Source organism: Muntiacus reevesi, chromosome X, assembly GCF_963930625.1.
Source record: "Muntiacus reevesi chromosome X, mMunRee1.1, whole genome shotgun sequence".
NCBI classification, from domain to species: domain Eukaryota; kingdom Metazoa; phylum Chordata; class Mammalia; order Artiodactyla; family Cervidae; genus Muntiacus; species Muntiacus reevesi.
Window position 1 is genome coordinate 50986998 of NC_089271.1, and position 24707 is coordinate 51011704.

The following is a 24707-nucleotide window of genomic DNA, read 5'->3' on the forward strand; positions in this document are numbered from 1 at the left end:
TCCGGCGCCTATGCGCGCCCCGGAAGAGCTCATTCCGGCGATCTCGCAGAGACCAATCAATGCCCAGAACGCTCCCTGACGCCAGACCACAAACAGGCAGCCCAGCTCGCTCCGTAGCCGTCCCCCCTTGGATGTAACCATGTAGAAACGAAGGGGTGGAATTGGAAAAGAGACGAGGACAGCTGCAGCTTAATACCGGTGTCCACTCGGACTCAGATGCTGCGGGAAGCCGGAATGGAGCGAATGGGGATGGAGCCAGTGGTGCCATGGGTTCCTCCGCTGGGAACCCTGGTCGATGCCCGACGCGGTTTAAAGGTACTCTCTGTGTTGTCATACGCGCTCCTGAATGGTACCTTCCAGAGTGGGTGGTTCTACCGCTACCCCTCAGTGCCACATCCCAGGAACGAACTGTTTCATCTCGTGCGCCCCTTGGTGGTGAGCCTGGGGAGGAGCCGATGTGAATACCCGTGGACCGTTAGAGGATGGATGATCCTCCAAGGGTGGAAAGGCAGCGTGAGCATGAAATCCCCGCCGATTCATGCAATCTTGGACTCAGAAAAATGTCTCCATAAACTGAAGATTACTTCTCTGTAGTGGCCACTAACATAACAGGAAGCATGGAAAGCATTTTCTGTGTGCTGGGCATTGTTCTTGTTTGTGCTTTCCTGTTTAATACAGAATAGGTCTCAATGGGGAAAGCCAGCCACACTCCGCCAGCGGACAGGCGAGAGAAAGCTTTGGACTGGGATCTGAAGGTCTGGGGTGGGGAAGACCTCTGTCGTTGACTGCGAGTAATATGTGAGAAGGACAACAGGACATTCCATTCTGTTCAGAAAGGGGTCAACTCTGAGGGGAGCCAAGGATAGTGCATAGTTGAGATAAAGACCATGGGTTTGTCACCATCTTGTCACCCCTGAATTTGTTCAGTAGCAGAATCCTCAGCCTGTCTAGCTATGCCTCTGTCAACAAGTTTAATTTGCTTTTTCATGCCTAAATTCAATCATCTTCACAGTTTCTGTCAAGCACAACTATGTGTGTTAGGAAAGAGAAAATCAACCTTGACTTCATGGAACTTACATTGTATTGGGGTCATACAGCCCCAAAAGATAAGTAATTTATCGGGTGTTCATAACTGCTGTGGTTAACATTAAACCGGGATAGTGAAATAGAGATAGGGGATGATATCTAGAAAGGGTGGCCAGGGAAGTTCCTTCGAAGATTGTGACATTTGAGCAAAACCTAGAGGAGATGCCTCTCAGGGAGAAAAGTGTCTCAGACAGATTTAAGGCCAGTGTAAAAAATGGGAAGTGGAACTCAGTGTAGTGTGTATGAAAAGAATATTGAGGGCTATGTGACTGTCACAGCATGATGGAGGGAGAGCCAGGAGATCCGATGAGAGTGGTGGTGAGGGTCAGGTCCCCTAGGGCCTCTGGCTACAGAGGTGACTTTGACTTGAGCCACAGGAAGGTTCTTACCAGAGAAGCCCCCAGGGTTCTTTCACACGCCCAGATCACACAATGATTGTTGAGGAGCTCTAGATTCATCCCGGGAAATCCACAGACCCTCTGCAGTTGAACATGCCTTTCCTGGAATCCACTACACTCAAGGGGAATCACTTCTACTGCTCCCAGTGGACATCCATGTTGATTGATGATACCCTCAGGACAGAGGAAGGACCCTCACGGTATGAGGGAGATCACAGACAGTCTCATAAAGGCTAAGAGGGAGGATGTAACAGACACAGAGATGGCAGAGAGAAGGACAAAGATAGAACATTGGACAGGGACAGAGAGACTATTTCTGGCAGCAAAGGATCCCCAATTAGCACCCACCTATGGGTCCCCAGCCCTGCTACTGCATGAGGTACCTATCTCTACAGGAGAAAAGCAGCTCCTCCCCCTCCCCGCGCCGCCTCCCACCAGGGACTGTCTCTAGGAAATGAGTCAGTTGCCCGTGGCCTGAGTCTAAATCATGCTCCCTTAGCACACATCAGAGTCCTCTGCCCTGATCAAGACATGGAGATGATCCAGTCATGGGGAGGCTCATGCTGTACACAGGGTCCCTCACAAGCTGTCCAGCCCTGACTGCCCTCCTGCTGACCTCAGTGCCAATGAAAGCTTTAGTGGGGGAAAGAGAGGCAGGGACCGCTCCATTTGTGGTGGAGCCTCATGCAAATTGGTGAATGGGATGTTTATCCACCTGCTTGGAGGCTCATCTCTGCACTTTCCACCAGAACGTCCCCAGGGAATGTGCAGATTACATTCAATACATCAGGTGAGCAGCTGGGTGTGTGATGAGGAGACACAGAGACGTATCCTGACATTGAGACAGTTATAGGGTCCTTGTGGCCCTGTGCCAATGCCCCCCTCCCCCACTACATGGCCAGGGTTCTGCTGAGTCTTACCTGCCTCCTCCAAGGAGCCCAAGCCTGCATCCAGTTCCACCTGTCCTCATGAGCCGAGACCTTCCAGCTGCACTGGACCTTGGGCTCCCATCTGCAAATGGTGGCCTCTTTGTGATGGGTTGGGCAGATTGAGTGAGTGCGTGTACACAGTTTTTTCACAGGGCCCCTATCAAGGGTGGTAGTCTTGTCAGGAAGTATTGTTCTTCTCAGTATTGATACCGTGGGCTCCTCTGTACTGCACATGACTTGCCCTCCCTGAGGATGGGGCCACAAGATTTTCTCACTGTAGGGAGGCATGGTAGAAATCCTAGCAAATGTGATATCACAGGTCTACTTCTAAGACCCATGAGAGTGGGGTCCATCCAGCCTTGCTCTTAAGACTACTCTTATATGCAGATCCATGAACAGCTCAGAGACCCAAAACCCTCCCAGATAGTTCAGAGGATTCATGCCTGGGACAGAGATCTGCGAACAGTTCAGAGAGCACTCATCCTGGACAGCAACCCAAAGCACCACAAATACATCACACCTGAGGACACAGACCCTAACCATCTTAGAAAATTCCAACTCTCAGTTCTTTTCGGTCATTCAGTCGTGTCAAACTCTCTGAGAGCCCGTGGACTGCAGCATTCCAGGCCTCCCTGTCCATCGCCAGCTCCCAGAGTTTACACAAACTCATGTCCATTGAATAGGTGATGCCATCCATCCATCTCATCCTGTATTGTCCCCTTCTCCTCCTGCCTTCAATCTTTTCCAGCATCAGGGTCTTTTCAAATGAGTCAGTTCTTTGCATAAGGTGTCCAAAGTATTGGAGTTTCAGTTTCAGCATCAGTCCTTTCAATGAATATTCAGGACTGATTACCTTTAGGATGGACTGGTTGGATCTCCTTGCAGTCTAAGGGACTCTCAAGAGTCTTCTCCAGCACCACAGTTTGAAAGCATCAGTTATTCGGCACTCAGCTTTCTTTATAGTCCAGCTCTCACATCCATACATGACTACTGGGAAAACCATAGCCTTGACTAGTTGGACCTTTGCTGGCAAAGTAATGTCTGCTTTTTAATATGCTGTCTAGGTTGGTCCCAATTTTTCTTCCAAGTAGTAAGCGTCTTTTCATTTCATGGCTGCAATCACCATCTGCAGTGATATTGGAGCCACCTAAAATAAAGTCTGTCACTGTTTCCCCATCTATTTGCCATAAAGTGATGGGACCAGATACCATGATCTTGCTGTTCTGGATGTTGAGTTTTAAGCCAACTTTTTCAGTCTCCTCTTTCACTTTCTTCAAGGGACTCTTTAGTTCTTCTTCGCTTTCTCCCATAAGGGTGGTATCATGTGTATATCTAAGGTTATTGATATTTCTCCCGGCAATCTTGATTCCAGCTTGTGCTCCATCTTGCCCAGCGTTTCTCATGATGTATTCTGCGTCTAAGTTAAATAAGCAGGATGACAATATACAGCCTTTTGTTACCCCTTTTCCTATTTGAAACCTGTCTGTTGTTCCATGTCCAGTTCTGGTTGTTGCTTCCTGACCTGCATACACATTTCTCAAGAGGCTCGTAAGGTGATCTGGTATTCCCATCTCTTTTAGAATTTTCCAAGGTTTGCTGTGGTCCACACAGTCAAAGGCTTTGGCATAGTCATTAATGCAGAAGGACAGGTTTTTCTGGAACTCTTTTGCTTTTTGTATGATCCAAAGGATGTTGGCAATTTGATCTCTGTTTCCTCTACCTTTTCTAAATCCACCTTGAACATCTGGCCTCAGGTACACTGAGATCCTTAAGACAAACAGCATTACTCACATCTGGTACTGCAAGTGTTAAATTGTAACCACTGTGGTTGCTAACCTAAAGTGCATTCTGAAGGAATTTAGGGTGAAAAACAGTATGAGGCACACTGTGCTTTGGACAAGTTTGCCTTTATTTATTTACTGATACCTCAGGAAAATGTTCAGTGACCCTAGATTCTTGCCCCTTCCCCACACAGAAAAGCATGAAAATAATGAACCTGTGACATCTGATCTCTGTGTTTCACAGCAATCTCTAACCAATGTGCACGCCTGACTGCATGTACTTCCTAGGCAACAATCATACTGACTTCTCCGCTCCCTCCTCCAAGCAGTTTCCTCAGAGGCAACGGAGGAGCTGTGTCCTGGGTTGTAGTTCCCAGAAGACTCCAAATCCAACTTAAACTCACAACTCGCCTGTTATATGCTTTTCTTTAAGTAGACACTACTCTAGCTCACAGCTCTCCTTTAGCTCAGAGGCTTCATCCCTCTCCCCCAGAGCCTACAGCCTGCACCCTGGGACAGAGAGCCCCACATCTTTCCCTCTGGGCTGCTGTGTTGGCATTTGCACTGAGTCTCTGTTCAGTCAACCCCAAGGGAGAGAGGCCTCCAGTCCTGCAGTCCCTGCAGTCTGCATTCACCAGCATGTCATCCTGAGGAAGGCAGATTCATCCCAGGGGTGGGGATTGCCTGAGAGTTGAAGGGTACTGAAGTTGATTTCCCATGTCTGGGTCCTCAGAATGGGCTTAACCCACCCTGGTCACCTCTGGTTGTGTCGATTTTGTATTCTGTCCCACGCGAGGTTCAGAGTGAATCCCAGATCCACAGAATGAGTCCCAGGGACCTGGTCCTCTCTGTCCTGTCTCAGCACACACTGTGGCCTAATGAATTCTGGAGATAGGAGAGGTCTTCCCCTCACTGTGCCTGTGACAACTCCGTTACATCCTTCTAGTCATCTGTCATTTTCCAGAGTCCTTCTCCTGGTGAAAACTGCCACAAATCCTCTCTATCCCCAAATCCCCACCCTCTCCCCTCACCTTCCACTAGGCCTCCCTGACACTCCAGGAGCCTCTTTATTTATTTATTTATTTTTTCATTTATTTTTATTAGTTGGAGGCTAATTACTTTACAATACTGTAGTGGTTTTTGCCATACATTGACAAGAATCAGCCATGGATTTACATGTGTTCCCCATCCTGATCCCTCATCCCGCCTCCCTCCCCATCCCATCCCTCTGGGTCTTCCCAGTGCACCAGCCCTGTGCTCTTGTCTCATGCATCCAACCGGGGCTGGTGATGTATTTCACCCGTGATAGTATACTTGTTTCAATGCTATTCTCTCATAACATCCCACCCTTGCCTTCTCCCACAGAGTCCCAAAGTCTGTTCTGTACATCTGTGTCTCTTTTTCTATTTTGCATATTGGGTTATCATTACTGTCTTTTTAAATTCCACGTATATGCGTTAGTATACTCTTTTGGTCTTTATCTTTCTGGCTTACTTCACTCTGTATAATGGGCTCCAGTTTCATCCATCTCATTAGATCTGATTCAAATGAATTCTTTTTAATTTCTGAGTAGTATTCCATGGTGTATCTGTACCACAGCTTCCTTATCCATTTGTCTGCTGATGGGCATCTAGGTTGCTTCCATGTGCTGGCAATTATAAACAGTGCTGCGATGAACAGTGGGTTCCACGTGTCTCTTTCAGATCTAATTTCTTCAGTGTGTATGCCCAGGAATGGTATTGCTGAGTCATATGGCAGTTCTATTTCCAGTTTTTTAAGGAATGTCCACACTGTTCTCCATAGTGGCTGTACTAGTTTGTATTCCCACCAACAGTGTAACAGGGTTCCCTTTTCTCCACACCCTCTCCAGCATTTACTGCTTGTAGATTTTTGAATAGTAGCCATCCTGGCTGGCGTGTAATGTTACCTCGTTGTGGTTTTGATTTGCATTTCTCTGATAATGAGTGATGTTCAGCAACTTTTCACGTGTTTGTTAGCCATCTGTATGTCTTCTTTGGAGAAATGTCTGTTTAGTTCTTTGGCCCATTTTTTGATTGGGTCATTTATTTTTCTGGAATTGAGCTGCAGGAGCTGCTTGTATATTTTTGAGATTAATCCTTTGTCTGTTCCTTCATTTGCTATTATTTTCTCCCATTCTGAGGGCTGTCTTTTCACCTCGCTTATAGTTTCCTTTGTTGTGCAAAAGCTTTTAAGTTTCATTAGGTCCCATTTGTTTATTTTTGCTTTTATTTCCAATATTCTGGGAGGTGGGTCATAGAGGATCCTGCTGTGATTTATGTCGGAGACTGTTTTGACTATGTTCCAGGAGCCTCTTTAGCCCTTCTCCTAGCCCTGCTCACAGGGCCTCAGTTACATCCTCACCCCATTTATCCCATCTCACCCAGCACCCACACTGCCTCAGACGATCCCCTGAGAATGTTCCCTGCTCCCTGCATTCTGCAGGACACCTCTCTGCTGCCCACACACAGGTGTCTGTCTTAATGTCCTGGTGAGGGCTGAACTGAAAATCTCTCCAGGATCCAGGGGAAATCCAGACCCAGACCAGGCGTCCAAGGCACTTCCCTCAGGGCTGGGTGAAAATGAGGGGGTCTCAGAGAGAAAGAGTTTGACTCAAGGACCTCCAGGTGTGACAGGGTTTTCTTCAAGTGAGATGGCACCTTAGAAGTGCTTAGGACACTGCAACTCAGACGATTGATTGCCTAAAACTCAGAGATGCGCCCACAGATGGCAGCTGACTCCTAGAGTGACCTCACTAAAGCAGCACTGACGGGGGAAGCGTCTCCAGCCTGTTTGCTGGGCAGTGAACACTCCTGGAGACTGGGTTCCACTGGTCCTCCAGTGCTCAGGCCCAAGACCCCCACTGTGAACTCTTGCCCATCAACCTCAGCACCAGACTGTGAGCCCTGGTCTGATCTGGGGTCTCTGTCCCTGTACCCCGTGAGAGCCTGAGCCTGTGTTTTCCACGTGGGCTCCCCAGAGTGGTCTGGGATTCCTTGCCTCTGAATCTCCAGAACCAATCACTGCTGCTTGTATATTCAAATCTGCAGTTGGTGGGCATGGCCAAAATGGGCCTGGAGCATTCTCTTGGACATCTGAGAAAGGGGACTCCCCTCAGTCCAGATTTGAGGCTTGAGTCGCCAGGGTAGCATCCTCCCCATCTGTGTCAAAGGCTGCAGTTGGTCACCCTGGGCAGTGGTGGACGGTTTGTCCTTCCAACCACAGTACTTGCATTGTTACCAAATGCAACCCTCTCCCCTGGATTACCTTTTATTTCCTGTGGTTGTGCTTCCCATCTCTGCAGCCACAATGGCGTGTTTCTCTCACACCTCATCCTCCAATATCCCCAGGAGGTGAGTCCCCCATGGGGAGCCATTTTTCACTCAGGCTTCTTGGTCCTGGGTGGGATCTGACCATTTGCATTTCTAAGTACACTCAACCTCCCTCCTACACAACTGGTGAACTCCAGTTGAGCTTTGGTCCAGATGAGCAAAGGTCTAAGCATCCTGTTCATTGCAGCAGAGTCTCTGCTCCAAGAATGATGTGACACGGTAGTAAACAAGCTGTCCTTCTCCTGCTTTACTGATGGACGTCAGCTTTACTGATGGACAGCATTTTGGCAGCATCTCTGAATGTCAAAATCCTAAATTAAAAAAAAGGAAAAAAGAAAATAAACCCCAAAATCCTTACAAAATCCTTGTCCTTGTTCATTCACTATGAACAATCCATTAAGTTAATATACCACAACAGTAGAATAAAGGAGGAAAACCACATTGTCATCTCAGTAGCTACCTAAAAAAACATTGGACAAATTTCAGCATCCGTTCAAATACAGTCTCAAACTAGAAGCAGAAGGCAACATTTTGAATGTGATCTAAAACATCTATGAAAAACCCATAGCTATCATCATCCTTAATGATAAAAGGCAGAAGTATTTCCCCTGAAAATGAAGAGCAATAGAAGAATATCATCTCTTACCACTTCTATTCCACATGGATCTGGACAGGGTACTTAAGCAAGGGAAAGAAATAAAATGAATCTTCATTGGAAATGAAGTAAAACTATTCTATTTTCAGATGATGTAATCTTTTGTGGGAGCTCTCAATGACCTTTTATATATTCCCACAGACACAGAGTCTGTCTAGTTGATCATGTGGATTTAATCTGCAGCTTTTACAGCTGTTGGGAGGGTTTTGAGTACTCTTCCTTAATCACACTGCACTTGGGTTTCAATTGTGGTTTTATTTCCACCTCTGGATATGGGCAGTCCACTGGGGTTTGCTCCTGAGGCTGCCCTGGAGGACTTGGCCCCTGCGAGGGACAGGTGTGGAGGCGGTGCAGCTGCTTGAGTCATAGGAGTTGTGACAACATCAGCTACTCAGGGGGTTTGGCGGCTAGGGCAGCAGGAAGTATAGTGCCCTAGAAGGGTATGGCAACCAGTATTGGCCAATGCACTCCAGTATTCTTGCCTGGAGAACCCCTCTCCCTGACAGAGAAGCCTGGCAAGCCACAGTCCACAGGGTCACAAAGAGTCGGACACTACCAACGTGACCCTGCATGCATAGACATAAGAATTTTTTTGTCTGTGGAAACTCTGCCCCAGTGAGACTTAAGCTTGAACGTTGCACAGCAGCTTGGCGTGCTGGGACCTGGCGGTGCCAAGTGTGCAGGGACATGGACTGGCTCCGCCACAGGAGTTATGGCCCTCTCAGAGCCTTTTATCGAGGCTCTTGTTGCTGGCGATCAGAAGGCCTCTTTGGTCAGTCTTTCTCCATAGCTCCGCCCATTCAGGCACTTAGAGGGCTTCCTTACCTGGGATCCTTCATTGTTGTTCGAGCATCAGGCACTTAAAGGGGCACCCTGGGTGGGGTCCTACTCTGTAGTTTGGTGCATCAGTCACTTAAAGAAGCACCCTGGGTGTGGTCCTACACTGTAATTCAGTGTGTCAGGCATTTGATGGGCCAGCCTCTATTGTTCAGCTGCCAGTGCTGGCATGTGGGGTTTGAGAGGCTATGGTGATGGCTGCATGCCCTACACATGACTCAGCAGTATCACCTAACATCGATGGCTGCCTGAATTTCCTCCACAGGTATTTCTCACCACAGTCTCCTCCCTCACATCCCCTCCATCCATCTCTCTGCAGTCAACAGCACCCCTCGCCCTGGGATTGTTCCACAATCCCTAAACTCCAGCTCCCAGCCACTGCACCATCTAGGGTATGTATGGCTGTGGCAAGGATGTCTGATTTGCACTCCATTTAGGCTGCCACAGATGAGCTGTTTCACTCTCAGCCTTAAATGTTTCTCCTGTGACCCAGACGATTGCCCCATGTGGGGATTGGACCCTTGCTTCAGTTCCCCCACTGACCGAGGGCAGGTCCAGCCCTCCTAACACTCCTGGTTTTTCTCCCTAGTTGCCTCATCCTACCGAGTTTTGTGTGGGTCTACATATTCTTTTCCACTGGTCAGATGCTGCTATCTCTGCTCGGCTGGTGTTCTGCATGCACTTCTGTGTCTGAAGGTATATTCCTGATGTATCCTTGGAGAGAGATGTACTCCCCTTCTACCTACTCCTCCACCATCTTGTCGATTCATGATGTAAACTTGTGTATAAAAAATCGTGAAGAACCACTCTCTCCCCACAGAAGCTGTTAGACCTAATACAGGGGCTCAACAGGTTTACAGAATACAAGGTCATATACAAAGAGCAAATAGATTTCTATACACGTTCAGGACTTGTACAATACAAATTACAAAACATTGCTGAGTGAAGTGAAAGACAGTCTAGATGAATGGAAATTTTACTTCAGTTCAGTCGCTCAGTCATGTTCGACTCTTTGGGATCCCATGGACTGCAGCATGCCAGTCTTCCCTGTCCATCACCAACTCCCAGAGTTTGCTCAGATTTTTACGGACTTTGGAGATCACATTTGTGGATTGGAAGTCTCACTACTGTGTTAAGATGGCAGTACTCCCATAATAGAGGCCTATCAAAGTTCAAACTGCTCTTTTCCCCTGGAAATCAACAAACTGATCCTAGAATTGTAAGAATTAAAAGGGTCCTGGGATTGCCAAAACGGTGTGGAGAAAAACAAGTAGTTATATTTCCCAATTTCAAAACGCACTTCAAACCTACAATAATGAAGACATTATGTTACTGCCATAAGGATTGTATATAGACACATAACGGAATGGAATGGAGAGTCAAGAAACAAGCCCATATCTCTATGGTCAGTTGATTATTGTGAGGGTTGTAGAGGCCATTCAATGGCAAAGAAGAATGTTTGAACAAATCGTCTTGGAATACCTGGATATTCACATGCAAAAGAATCAATTTCAACCTATACCTCACACTGTATATAACAATTAACTAAAAATTTATAACACACCTAAATGTAAGAGCTAAAACTGTAAAGTACTCAGAAGAAACCAGTGATGTAAATGTTAATCTTGGATTAGACAACAATTTCCTATAAATTATACAAAAAGCACAAGAAATAAAAGAAACAAAAATAGGCGATTTGGCAGCACCAAAATTAAAACTTGTATCCTTCAAGCGATACTATCAGAAATGTGACGTATCTAGGGCACCTACTGAATGCTGGCAGGGAGCCTTGAATCCCAGGCAGACCAGAGGAACACCAGAGCAACCCTGTAAGATGTGTGGGTGGGGAGTGAAGGGGGAGGAATTGTGGAGACTAGTTGGGGTTAGTGTTCCTGAGGATCAACTAGGGGAGGACAGGTTTTCCTACACCCACAGAGTGGGGATGCGGAGGGACCCTTGGGTTTGAAAATGCTCCCTTGGGCTATTTGCCATCAGACTCCTTCCTCCACTCCTACACACTGGCAAGCACAGATATATTTCTGTGCCGATACTTGTGCCTTTTCCAGGAATCCATTGACATGAAATCATATAATATAGCTTACTGTGTCTGACATCTCTCATTGGCACAGCTGAGATGCATCCTTGCTGTTATATGCATTAGTCGTTTCTTTTATTTTTTTTTAAATTTTATTTTATTAGTTGGAGGCTAATTACTTCACAACATTTCAGTGGGTTTTGTCATACATTGACATGAATCAGCCGTAGAGTTACATGTATTCCCCATCCCAATCCCCCCTCCCACCTCCCTCTCCACCCGACTCCTCTGGGTCCTCCCAGTGCACCAGGCCCGAGCACTTGTCTCATGCATCTCACCTGGGCTAGTGATCTGTTTCACCATAGATAATATACATGCTGTTCTTTTGAAACATCCCACCCTCACCTTCTCCCACAGAGTTCAAAAGTCTGTACTGTACTTCTGTGCCTCTTTTTCTGTTTTGCATATAGGGTTATCATTACCATCTTTCTAAATTCCATATATATGTGTTAGTATGCTGTAATGTTCTTTATCTTTCTTTTTAAGTGACTGTGTAGTATTCTTTTGTATGAGTATACCCTTTTGATTTTCTTTCATCTGTATACCAGCTGTTGAAGAGTTTGGCTGTTTTTAGGTTTGGCTATTAGGAGTACATGAGTAGAGTATTTGAGTAAAGGTCCTTGTGTGAGCATGTGTTCCTTTCTCTTGGGTAAAATTAAAACTCCTAGAAAGTACAAAAATTCCCACTATAATAGAATAAGAAGAATAATGTGCTACTGGAGAAGAGTGAAGAAATAGCTACAGAAGGAATGAAAAGGCTAAGCCAAAGTGGAAACAACACCCAGCTGTAGATGTGTCTGGTGGCGAAAGTAAAGCCCGACGCTAAAAGAACAATATTGTATAGGAACCAGAGGTATATTCAGAGAAATCAGTTACCAGTTCAGAGATTTATATGTGCAGTGCTCCAAGCAAAAAATGGCAACAGAGGTATGCATTTATGTATTTATTCCATGGAAGTGAGTAAAGCCATTGCAAGCATGATGGAAAACCCAGAAACAGAGAAAGAAATGGTTCATCAAAGCCTGTATAAAAATAGGTATTAAAAACCTTAATATCTATTACTGTCATGAGTCTCTTCCCGAGACACATTCTCCACTAAGGGTAACCTGATACTACCTATCACCACAGTTTGTCGATGCATAAGCTAGACTGCCCTGAAGGAAAAAAATATAGTCTTCAAGCCCTTTTATCATCCTCCAGAGACCCTGAGGTTCCAGGACTCTACCTCAGTGGCGGGAAAACCTCAACCTGCACTGCGCACGCCCAACTCAGGGAGCATGCGCAGTGTGTGCGCACACGCGCCTCTTGCTGCGCATGCGCCTTAGTGCGCATACGCCTTCCTGAGAGCATTCTGTGAGAACCGTTGGGCCTGAGACGGGTGTTTATTCAGTTCCGGTTCATTCTCACTACTTGAGACTCACCAGGTAGGTTCACAGATCTGTCCTGTCTGGAGTTTAAGTGTGCGTGCGTGTCAGGGGGAGCCAGCGAGTTTCGGGCGGGTCGGGCAGTGCCATCTGGGGCCTTTGAGGAGGAAGGCCCTCGAGGTCATCATCTTTCTCCTCAGAGGTGTCGCGACGCCCTAGTTCTTGTCCTGGTGGCTGGAGAGGAAGGGCGGTGGGCAGAGGAGGGCAGGGGTTCAGATGACAGTGGTGGGAGACTTGGGGGTGCTGTTTGAGATATCTCTTTGAGATATGCTCTTTGGAGCCCTGGAAGTGATGACAGAGCACAGAATCTGCGGCCGGGAGTGGGACCTGGGCAGGGGGCAGGGTGGGCGATTAAGGAAAGTCCTAGAAACAGAACCGCGGTGGGTTTGTGACCCTATCACGAGTTTTGTGGTAAGGTGCCAAGAGAGAAGTGGACCGGTATGCTCTGTATGCAGACTCACCTCAGCCACAGACGCTGAGAAAATCGCCATAGTCAGGCTGTAAAGACTAACCCTTTCTTCGTGTTCCCACTGAATTCCAAGGGAGTTGGGGAAAATAGGTCTGGTGAATAGGAGTGGGACAAGAGCAATAGTCCTGAATTTTGAAATTCCTAGCAGTATTTCACTAACTATCTTCATGATGGAGAATTCTGTTGTGAAATCAAACTTCCTCACAACAATTCTCTGTCTTCTTGTGTACCTTAAGGTGATTTCTCTGCCTGCTTAGCGAAGATACAAATGGCTTTGCAAGCAACTGTATTTCGCGTAATTGGAATGCATGTACACCCATACTTAACCAGAGTTTTTTTTTTGAAAGTATTTTCACAGTTTTAAAACAGAGTAAGTCAACATATGGTCATAAAAGTGATCAAATATAGCTGTGCTCTTAAATACATTTTCTAAATCACAATATTCTACTTTCAGGGAGAAATATGAGTGGGCAAGTGGCATCAACATTGGGACCTACAGGTCAAGATTCTTCCCAGCTGGATGAACCTGTGGTTGTGAGTACCTTACCATTTGATATTTTCTATTAGCACAAATTTACTTTTGAGAAAATGATGTTAAGTAATGCAGATGCAGTGATAAAGGTCTTCCGTGCTGGTAAAGGGTGTCTTAGGAAGGAACACTGATCCAGATCTATTACAGTCTGGCATTGCCTGGATGTGTATACTGTGAAATTGCCTGGAAATGTGCCCAGTGACTCCCTCCTCCTGCTTATTAACAACAGATTGCGCACTTCCATCCCAGCTTAGATTGAAATAGCTTGCAAAGTCTTTCTGGGTAACTCTTATGGGAGCTAACTCTTCTCTGTGGGAAGAGTAACTTTATTAAAAGTAAGTACATAGAATTGTTTTGGGGAAACGTTGTTAGGTTTACTTATGATTGGATATATCTGTGTATTATGTATATTTATGCTGTTAGATGTGTTAACAACAAAAAGTTTTACTTGCATGCACACTCTACTAGGACCAGGAGCCCAGTGTTGAGCAACCTCAACAAGAGGAACCACCAGCTGAGATTCAGGATATCACACCTGGAAAGGAGGAAGTCAGTGGAGAGGATCCAGTGAATCATGATGAGGAGAAGGAGAAGGATGCCCCTGGAGGTAAAGTGTATGCGTGCATTATGTCTTAAGACATAACCAGTAAGAGGAGGAAAGGAAACATTAGAAAAGGGCTTTAGACAGTTCCTGAAAAACTGAGGAGAGTATAGTTTGCAGGTTAGTGTGGTCGCTCAAATGTTGCCTTGTTTTCAAGACAAAGAGAAGGGGACAACTGAGTTGTCTGAGGACAACTCTGGGAAAGGAAAATGGTCATAACATCTGGAAAATTCTGCTTTCCTTTTTCTCCAGCAAAACATTCCTGGAATAATGCTCCTGAGGTTCTTGTTCATCACATTTTTACCAAACTAGCCTAAGGCTTTTAATTCATAACACCGAGGGGATCAATATTACCATTCCCTTGTTTATAGTGTATTCTTTACAGCTGAATTGATTTTTTTTTTTTTAAGATTCTTACGTGGAAACTCATCTGCAGGAATTGGCTGTGGCTAAGACCTGGGGTCAAGGTGGAGATGGTCCTGATGTCGAGGAGGAGATTGAGTCAAATACAGAGAGTGTTGAAATGCCAGAGGAGGTATGTCATCCATTCAGAAAGTAATTTATATGGTTTCTGTTTTTCAGAATATTATATCTTTAATAATATAGAGGGAAAATTACTATTATTTTAATAACAGAGTTCACATATTCTTTGAAAGATAGTTCAGACCCCAGATGCCTGAGTGCCTGACGTACAGACTTGCAAATAAAGAAATAGACAGGATCAAAACCATATTGAATTGAAAATAGGAAACCGTTTCCTTCTCTTGAGTATAAGTACTTTAACCAACAGCTAATAATTTTCAGGTTCTTTTATAATTTCTGCTTGTAAGAGATGTGGAATGCATCTGTAATAAATATCAGTTTATATGAAATATGCTCAGGCATTCAAGTAGGTTCTAGTACCAGCTTTAACATAATGTGTGTGATTCTGTGAAATCCCTTAACTTCTAAACTCAACTTTACTCATATATGTTGTGAATTCAGAACAGATACACTAAAATGCTCATTGTTCAATGCTAATTTTTGCATTCTCTGTTTCTCTTCCATTGCATGCATACAAGAATACTCTGATTTTCATGATTTATTTATCATCAAATAGCATCCTGAGTCAAATTATAACAGGGAAATTGAGATTTGATTTTCTGATGGGGAACACATGTACACCTGTGGCTGATTCATGTCCATGTATGACAAAAACCACAATATTGTAAAGTAATTAGGCTCCAATTAAAATAAATAAATAAACTGTTCTTTAAAAAAGAAAATGAGCCAGCATTCTGCTTGATGTTTGTTAAATTCTCTCAAATTCTGAACTCTCTAGCTCTTAAAAAGCAGTTGGATTTTAAATCCTTTCCCCAATGAAGCATGAAATGACTGAACAATGAAATGGCTAAAGATAGTCTAGTTTCCTCTGTCTGTGGCTGATCACGTTGAGAGAGTGCATGTAGTCAGTGCTATTCAAGGCAGGTGTGAGTAAGATACACATGCTAAGCACACTACCTGCCCCCACATTTGGTCTGTTTTTTTTTTTTTTTAAGGGGGTTGCTTATTTTGGAGAAGGAAATGGCAGCCCACTCCAGTATTCTTGCCTGGAGAATCCCATGGAAGGAGGAGCCTGGCAGGCTACAATCCATGGGGTCGCAAAGAGTCGGACACGACTGAGCGGCTTCACTTCACTTTGCTTATTTTAATCGGAGGAGAATTACTTTGCAAGACTATGATGGTTTTTTGATGATGGTTTGTTCCATACATCCCACTGTCACTCATAAAGTACTAATAAAAATCTGAGCCTCATGATATAATCATCTCTAACCATATCAAATATGTTATTTTTCCTCTTTGATGTATCAGTTTAGAAAGTTTTGAAGGTCAAAGTCTGTACCTCTAGTTCTTCCCACATAATCAACTTAGTATCTTTCACATATGTGTTTTCCAAATTGCTGACATTAATTGCATGGTTCCGATTTTAAAGGAAGAACTTCATAGTTAGGGAAGAATTTCCTGTGTATTAGCCTTCTAAAAATTTTCACTTTACACTTTTGCTCCATTCCATTAGAACATTTAGACGAAAATAGCACTTCCATTCTATCTCCAAGTAACTACAGAACATGATTAAAATGTTCTCATAGAAAAATCTTCGCCCTAAATATGTGTGGTACTTGAAAAGAGCAATATATAAATTACAAAGTTCATAAATATATAATCCTACACCCAATATAAAACGTAAGAAAAAGAGCAACAGAGTGAACTGAAGGGAAAAAGAAAGAGATACTTAATAAAAGACAGGTATCAATTGTTAGGAAGAGGAAAATATATTCAACTAATAAGTGAAAACAATGTGCTAGTTTACATAATTTTTAACACATATATATACATTTTTTTAAAATATTCTTTTCTGTTGTGATTTATCACAGGAGATTGTACGTAGTTCCCTGTGTGGTATAGTAGGATCTTGTTGTTTATCCATTCTGTGTGTAATAGTTTGTATCTGCCAACCCCAAATTCCCAGTCCATTGCTCTCAGTTTACATAACTGGGCAGAAAATGGACAAAACCCAAGTACACATAATAAGAAATATGAACAAGACACTTAACAGTTAGTATATTACAGAATTAAAACAGTATAATCTGGAATTCAGATATTTTCAGAATATTGATGAAATGGCTAATAGGAGAGAAAAACAAATACTTAACATATCCCACAGTAACTAAATAACTAAACATCACAGATACCTTGGATGAACTTTTGAAATTGGTCAGAGTTGTCTCACAAACCATTATCCTTTAGAAACAAGGAAAAATATCTGCTTTTCCAGACTTTCTTTCTGTCTTCCTACTTGCTTTTCTGTCTCACTCATACTCCCTCTTGCTCTCCCTTTTCTTCTCTCCTCTCCTTTCTTTCTTTCTTTTTTGGTGTGGCTGTGAGAAACAGTCCTATTTCTGCTTCACATTTTGATGTCACCATGTCGCCAGTGATAGTAATGACTTAAAATTAGTGTCACCATCTAATCTATTATACCAACTGGAATGCTTTCCAGGGTGAAAAGAAACATTTAGAATTATATGAGGGCCATAAGGAAAGGGGGTGGCAAATGTTGAACCAACTTGAAACAACCATATCATAGATAAACTAAAACAAATGAAATTTCTATATTTTTCCACAGTAGAGAAGAAACAAATGTAATCCTGGCCTTTTTATTTACTTCACTTAAGCAGTAACAGAGGTAACAACTATTTAGCTATCCTATATTCAGAATATTATTTCAAATCAATACATGTAGATGATACTTTTGGGGGATGTTTTTGTTTCATTTTTTGTGTGTTGTGTTTTCCTTAGGTTGTTGTTTGTTGTTAGACATTTTACTGAATGTGTGCACAGTTTTGCCTTCTACTGAAAACTACATTCTGATCGGTTCCATTGATTTCGTTTGTTCTGAACTCAGTGTCCTTCTTTTCTTGTATAACTTGGAAGAGTAGTGTGTTTTTAAGAATACTTATAATGTGCCTGAAAAGTCTATACAATTTCTAGAGAGGATGAACTGAAGGTAAGGCAAAGGGTTGCCCTTAGTGTTCTCGCTTTAGTCCATTTTATAGAACTACAACTGCAGTGACCTTTGTATACGTCTCCTATCATCGAAGTAAAGTTCTGCTAACTAAGTTTAATGTTTATATTATAGGTGAAGGGCAACCATTTGCTTGAAAGAAGATAAACTGAAACCATCTATGCTGTTCTTATGCTGTTTATTTGACTGTTAAAGTTCTGTCAATAAAGTTTCATTTTCTACTTGCACATTTTTTGTTAACTTTTCCCTGGATATTTAATGTTATTGAAACTTCATGGTTTGCGATTTTTATTGTCTAGTTGAGGATGTATGTAGAGATAGAATGTTTGTATATAGACTTTCTGTCCACCAATTACTCTAACTATGCATATTAATTGCACAAATTTAGATCTAGATTGCTTTTGCTTTTCAAAATAGAGTATTATATTTGATATCAACAATTTCTACTGGCTTAAACCTTAAACCTTTCCTCATTTTGCAGTATTGAACAAACCTAGCCAGAATGGTCTTGACTAAAACAGATGATAATTGGCATTTTTCCTGATCGGAAATGAAAAATCTTCTCCATTTCAACATGTTTAAGTTGCTTTTTTATAGATATACTTTATCAGAGTAAGTTCCATTCTGTTCCTAGTTTGCTGTTTTGAATATAGATTAATTCTCATCAAACACTTATAATGCATAAATTGTGATGATCATAGAATTGTTTTCCCTCCATTTTTCTATTACTGTGGTGAATTGCATTGGTAACCTTATACATGTAAACCACCCTCGCACTTCTAGGGTTAAGAAACTTTGGTCATAACATATTCTTTAGGTGTAATCTACATGTTAATACATATACATAGATATATACACCACACATAAAAAATTCATAAAAGCCTTTGGTCTTCTCCTGAATATATGGGTTTACAAAATGTGCCACCCAGATCTCTTATGGTCCCTGATGAAATCATTGACAGAGAAACATTTTTTAATACTTAATACACTTGTATTGTCCTACAGAGAAATGAAATGCCAAAGCCCTTGTTAAAGTTCTAGGGAGACAGAGAATAAAAACTGCTGTCAGATTCCATGGCAAATGCCACAGCATATCTTTCACACACTTCTGACTTGGCTTCCAAGGTTTTGGGGGTACAGGGAGAGAGCAGTCACAAATGTCTTTTCTTCTCCATGACATCCTCCATTGGCTTGATAGTCACCAGATCTCAGAAGCCCTCCAGCTGTGCGTGTCTGTGTGTGTGTTAGTCACACAGTTGTGTCTGACTCTTTGCGACCCGACAAACTGTAGCCCGCCAGGCTTCTCTGTCCATGGAATTCTTTGGAGTTTGGAGGATGCGGGGTACCATGGTCTGAGGTCTCTATGTGGTGCCTGCAAGAAACATCGTGAAAGAGCTGTATGCGTTCACCATACCAGTGCTCTGTGCAGTTGGAGTGAACGTGTCCTATGGTGTGAGCTGTGTGATTGTGACATCTGTGTCCAGGGTGTGAGGTCTCTGTGCTGTCGGGTTTCTCCATGGCCACTTATGAAGTTGCTAAAATGCATGTCGGTCTGTATTCGAATTGTGAAATCGGTGGGTGGGGAGGAGGCGAGACGGGGCGGGCGGTGGCCTCGGGAGTACGAGTGAGCACACTGGCCATCTGATGACCAGAGGGGTCTGGGTGGCTGGAATATCAAGTAGGACATGGAGCAGAAGGAGGGGGTCTGGTGAAGATCAGGCATTTGGGGGCAGACCAGACCTGCTGCGCCTAGTCCAGTAGGCTGGACAGTATCCTAAGAGCCACAGGCAGCCCTGCAGAGCTTTGAGCAGGCGTGGCAGTCCCAGATTGCCCTGAAGAAAGCTTCCCTTCCTCAGGCAGCAGGACAGACCATGGTTGGAAAGCATCATGTTTGCTGGTGCTTACCAAGGAGAGAGACGAGGATTACCTGGCCTAGGGAACTCACTGTGCTGACGGAGAGAAGGAACAGAATCTTACTTAGACTGAGGGGGCAGAGAGATGAGGCTTGATGACTGAGAGTGTGCTGAGAGAGAGGCAGCAGGCAAGGATGACTTTCAGCATCTCTGGCCTAAGCAGCTGGGGAGAAAGCTGCCTTGCACTGAGTCAGGTTAACAGTAAAGGAGGTGCAGCTGTGTGGGGAGTCGGGGAGATGGGTGCAGTTTAGACATGTTGAATATTTCTTGCCTGTGGGACTCAAACACGTACTATCAGAACGACTTGGGGGAGCTGACCTAACTTCTCTGTGCCCATGATGCCTCATCTGTGATAGGGAGAATGAGACTGATAATTAAGAAAAAGACTCATTTCCTGTTTCATTGCTTTAGTCTAGGAGAATGTTCCCCTTTTACAAAGAAGTGCTGTCTTCCTGTCAGGTACTCCGTCAATAAAATGGGAATGTATCTACTTATCAATATATCTGCTTGGTTTACATATCTGCTTTGTGTATTTTCACCATGTGGTATGTATTATTATCTGTAAAGAAAAATAAACTCAAAGGAAGAAGTGTTTCTTGTCACATGCATGCAGAACGGCAGTCCATCAGCCTGTCTCTCAGAGAAACAGCTCCCTTTAAAACCTCTAATCTTCTCCTTTAGCTCCTCACTCCCTCCAGGGGGTGGGTAGAGGCCTGTGGGACCCAGTGTGTCTTACACTTCTCTTCCCTGTGAAGGCAACTCTGGTGTCCCAGAAGGTGCCTAGCACTTGATGAGTGCAGTCTCCCTGCAGACCTGTCAGTTGACTAGGGAAGTCTGTAGTCACGAGGAGAGTTCTGAGCATGATGTGTGGATCCGGAAACCATCACTGTGTGGTGACGAGCTGGGAGGTGATGAAGCCACAGATAACCTAGATTTGAATCAAGGTCCCACCACTTATTCCTTCTGCGACCTTGGGCAAGTTAATTACACTCTCTGTGACTCAGTTTCCTCAATTGAAGAGGATGATCCTATTCTGTGATTATGATTCCTTTTTGCTGCCTTCATTTAGAATACCAAAATAACAACAACAACAACAACAACACCAAACTTTTGAGAACTATAGAGTGATGTTCAGATGTCGATTACTTCCAGAGTCAAAACGGAACCTGTCAACAAAGACATGTAAAGATGCTCAACCTCGCTTATCAGGAGAGAATTGCAAATCAGAACCACAATTAGGTATCTTGTCACAGCGGTCAGAATGTTCAGCATCAGAAGTCTACACACGAAGTTGGAGTGGATGGGGAGAAAAGGGAATCCTCCTATACTGTTTGTGAGAATGAAAACTGATACAGCCACTATGGAGAACAGTGTGGAGATGTCTCTAAAAACTGCGAATAAAACCACCACGTGCTGTGCTGTGCTAACTTGCTCAGTTGTGTCCCACTCTTTGCAACCCCATGGACTGTGGCCCACCAGGAGACTGTGCCCATAGGGATTCCCCAGGCAAGAATCCCGAGGTGAGTTGTCATGTCCTCCCCAAGGTGATCTTCCCAACCCAGGGATGAAAGCTGGTCTCCCGCATTGCAGGCGGATCTGTTATTGTCTGAGCCACCAGGGAAGCCCATAAATACTGGAGTGGCTAGCCTATCCCTTCTCCAGGGGATCTTCCAGACCCAGGATTTGAACTGGGTTCTCCCACACTGCACATGAATTCTTTACCAGCTTAGCAACCAGGGAAGCCCATAAAACTACCATATGACCCAGAAATTACACTATTGGGCATACGCCCTGAGAAAACTATAATTCAGAAAGACACATGTACCCAAATGTTCCTTGCACCACTGTCTACAATATCCACGACATGGAAGAAATGCATATGTCTGTCAATGAATCGATAAAGATGTTGTGGCACATGTATACAATGGAATATTAATCAGTTATAAAAGGGAATGAATTTGAGTCATTTCTAGTGAATTGGATGAAATAAAGCCTGTTACACAAGGTGAAATAAATCAGAAAGAGAAAAAAGATCATACATCAACAAATATATGTGAAATTTAAAAAAACGGTACTGATGAACCTATTTGCAGAGTAAGATGAGAGTCTCAGACATGGACAAGAGAACTATGGACAGCAGGCAAGGAGAGGATGGATTGAATTGAGAGAGTAGCACTGAAATATACAGATTCCCCTGTGTGAAATACACAGCTAGTGGCAAGCTTTTGTATAGCACAGGAAGCTTAGTTTGGTGCTCTGTAATGACCTAGAGGGGTGGGGTTGGGCGGTGGAAGAGAGGTTCAAGAGGGAGGGGATATATGTATATATTTATAGCTGATTCACCCTTGTCCTACAGCAAAAATTATACTTAAAGCAATTATAATCCAATTTTAGAAGTTGGAGGCTGTTTGAACCTCTCTGCTTTTATACTTATCTACTGGGACTGGCATGAAAGATGCTAATATTCACCGTGCTGACAAAGCTCAACTTCACTTGAGCTGTTAATCAAAGCCACAGGGAAGAAATCTCTGCAGACTTTCTTGTCCCCAAAATGACTTAATGGAAAGAACCACCCTTCCCCGTCGGACTTCGGTAAGACTCCTCCAAAGTATCCAGTGACTCCTGGGTTTACCTACTACAAGGTCAAGTACAGACCTTCCTCCTTGTCATTAAAGGGCAGACACAGATCACCCAACTCCTTGTTTTCTGTCTCATGACTAGGAACAGAGATTAAATGTCAGTTCTCCTGAAACCAGTTAGTCACAAAGATCATCATTTCCTCTTTTGTCGACGAGATTCCCCCTAAATCTTTTCCCACCTGCAAAGGTCCCCACTGTAACTTCTCTACTACTCTCTGTGGAATGAAGTACAATGCAAAACCACCTTGCTGACAGTCTGATCATCAGGTCTGTGGTGATCTCCCAGTTGCAATAGGTAAAAATACAGTCAGTGTCTCTTATTAGTTTGCTTTTACTCTTTCCTAGGGTGTTACTAGAAACAATTGGGAGAAAAACATTCAACTAACAGGAGCTGCTCCTCACGTTGACAGGCGACAACACAAATTAGCAGGCAATCAGGGAGAAGCCCCCGCCTTCCAACCCCAAGAGCCGACCATCACCAGCTGTCATCTGTGTGGAAGGAAACCCTTCCTGCGACTCTGGCAGCGATGGTCCCTCCTAGCCTCCAAGCTGCTGGGAGATGCGCTCTGGGCAAGCGGTGGAGAGGGCCGGGCACTAACTCCTCTTCTCCGAATCCCCCCTGCCCTACTGCCGCCGTCCCCAGGCAGGAACCTACTTTGCTTCAGGCCATTCCAGGCTCCCTATCAGTCCACTACAACGCAGGGAATACGCAGGAAGGTCCTTCTATAAGGAGGGGAGGGGTAAATGTCCCATCTTTGTGACGTTAAAACCAGGCCCGCAGACTCCTCCCCGCTCAAGGCCGGGTAGGCTCTATAGGACGCTGGAGGACTCCTCTCGGTGGTCTTTACCATTCTACTGCACACGCACGAAGGATGGGAGGCCGAGCCCCGCCCACTCCCAGCTTCTCGCCTGGGCTGAGGATGGGAGCCACTGCATTGGCGTCCTGCTGTTGAGAACCTGATCCTGAGAAAGAACGTGTGAGAGCCACGGGTAGAGAGAGGGACAGACGCAGAGGCAGACATCGATCTCTCTAGGAACCACCAGGTGTGCTTTCGTGTCACAGGACCAGAATCCTCTTTAGCCAAGTGGGATCCGTGTTGTCTCAAGACAGTTATTTTCCGCAGATGCCCCACCTCTTCAGTATCAGATGGCGGTTGGACAGTCTTCAGTTAGTTCAGTCGCTCAGTCGTGTCCGACTATTCGACCCCATGGACTGCAGCACACCAGGCTGCCCTGACCATAACCAACTCACGGATCCTACTCAAACACATGTCCATGTCCATAGGTGCTGCCATCCAACCATCTCATCCTCTGTTGTCCCCTTCTCCTCCCACCTTCAGTCTTTCCCAGCTTCAGGGTCTTTTCCAATGAGCCGGTTCTTCTCATCAGGTGGCCAAAGTATTGCAGTTTCAGCCTTATCATCAGTCCTTCCAATGAATATTCAGGACTGATTCGTTCTAGAATGGATTGGCTGGATCTCCCCGAAGGCCAAGGGGCTCTCAAGAGTCTTCTGCAACACCACAATTCAAAAGCATCAGTTCTTCCGCACTCAGCTTTCTTTATAGTCCACCTCTCACATCCATACATGACTACTGGAAAAACCAAAACTTTGACTAGACGGACCTTGGTTGGTAAAGTAATGTCTCTGCTTGCAATATGTGATCTAAGCTGGTCATTGCTTGTCTTCTGAGGAGAGAGCGTCTTTTAATTTCATGGCTGCAGTCACCATCTGCAGTGATTTTGATGTCCAAAATATAAAGTCTCTCACTGTTTCCACTGTTTCCCCATCTATTTGCCATGAAGTGATGGGTCTGGATGCCATGATCCTAGTTTTCTGAATGTTGTTTTAAGCCAAGATTTTCACTCTGCTCTTTCACTTTCATCAAGAGGCTCTTTAGTTCTTCTCTTTCTGCCACAAGGGTGGTGTCATCTGCATATCGGGGGTTATTGATATTTCTCCCAGCAATCTTGATTCCAGCTTGTGCTTCATCTGGCCCAGCGTTTCGCATGATGTACTCTGCATATAAGTTAAATAAGCAGGGTGACAAAATGCAGCCTTGACGTACTTGAGAACCCCATGAATACTATGGACAGTCTGTATGTGACTTGTTTCTCTTTCTCTCCTTGCTGATGGGCATTTGAAAAACAATATCGAAACATCCTGTGGACATCAGTTGATGACCAGGATACCTGGGCTCAAATCGGTGTTCACCAGGTTCAGTAGTAGACTCTTTCCTTGGCATCACCTTCCTCCATGCCTCCTGTCCCACGGTATAAAGTGAGACAAAATAATGAAGTATTTTCAGGGGAAAAGTTTCCCATATTGAAATCATCACAGGTGTTCTTTCTCAAGGGTGTGTGAGTTAGATCTTGATGTGACATAGGCATAAGTAGATACTCTTAATAGTCTCCTTGTGTCCTGCCTTGGTGTGCAAT

At 44.3% G+C, this 24707-nt stretch overlaps 1 protein-coding gene across 4 annotated transcripts; it reads left to right on the forward strand.

Annotated features, from left to right (window-relative positions):
- Positions 1 to 30: 30 nt before the first annotated feature.
- LOC136153856 (X antigen family member 5-like) lies at positions 31 to 17946 on the forward strand. Of its 4 annotated transcripts, none has more exons than XR_010660434.1 (6): positions 31 to 315; positions 13479 to 13558; positions 14025 to 14163; positions 14568 to 14692; positions 17321 to 17380; positions 17834 to 17946. XR_010660434.1 is itself a non-coding variant. In XM_065915989.1 (6 exons), the coding sequence occupies exons 3-6, from the start codon at positions 13487 to 13489 to the stop codon at positions 17321 to 17323; spliced, it is 339 nt and encodes a 112-aa protein (XP_065772061.1). In that variant the 5' UTR covers positions 31 to 315; positions 12332 to 12555; positions 13479 to 13486; the 3' UTR covers positions 17324 to 17946. The 4 variants fall into 4 exon arrangements, 3 of the variants coding, with proteins under 3 accessions (XP_065772061.1, XP_065772060.1, XP_065772059.1); XM_065915989.1 differs by adding an exon at positions 12332 to 12555 and having other exon boundaries at positions 17321 to 17946; XM_065915988.1 differs by having other exon boundaries at positions 31 to 513; positions 17321 to 17946.
- The last annotated feature ends 6761 nt before the right edge of the window (positions 17947 to 24707 follow it).

Bases quoted from the DNA above. Each gene is read 5' to 3' on its own strand.
- LOC136153856 (XM_065915987.1), top strand. From the start codon at position 267: ATGGGTTCCTCCGCTGGGAACCCTGGTCGATGCCCGACGCGGTTTAAA. The intron at 13,559-14,024 runs GTGAGTACCTTA...ACACTCTACTAG, and splicing joins AGCTGGATGAACCTGTGGTT to GACCAGGAGCCCAGTGTTGA. The intron at 14,164-14,567 runs GTAAAGTGTATG...TTTTTTTTTAAG, and splicing joins GGAGAAGGATGCCCCTGGAG to ATTCTTACGTGGAAACTCAT.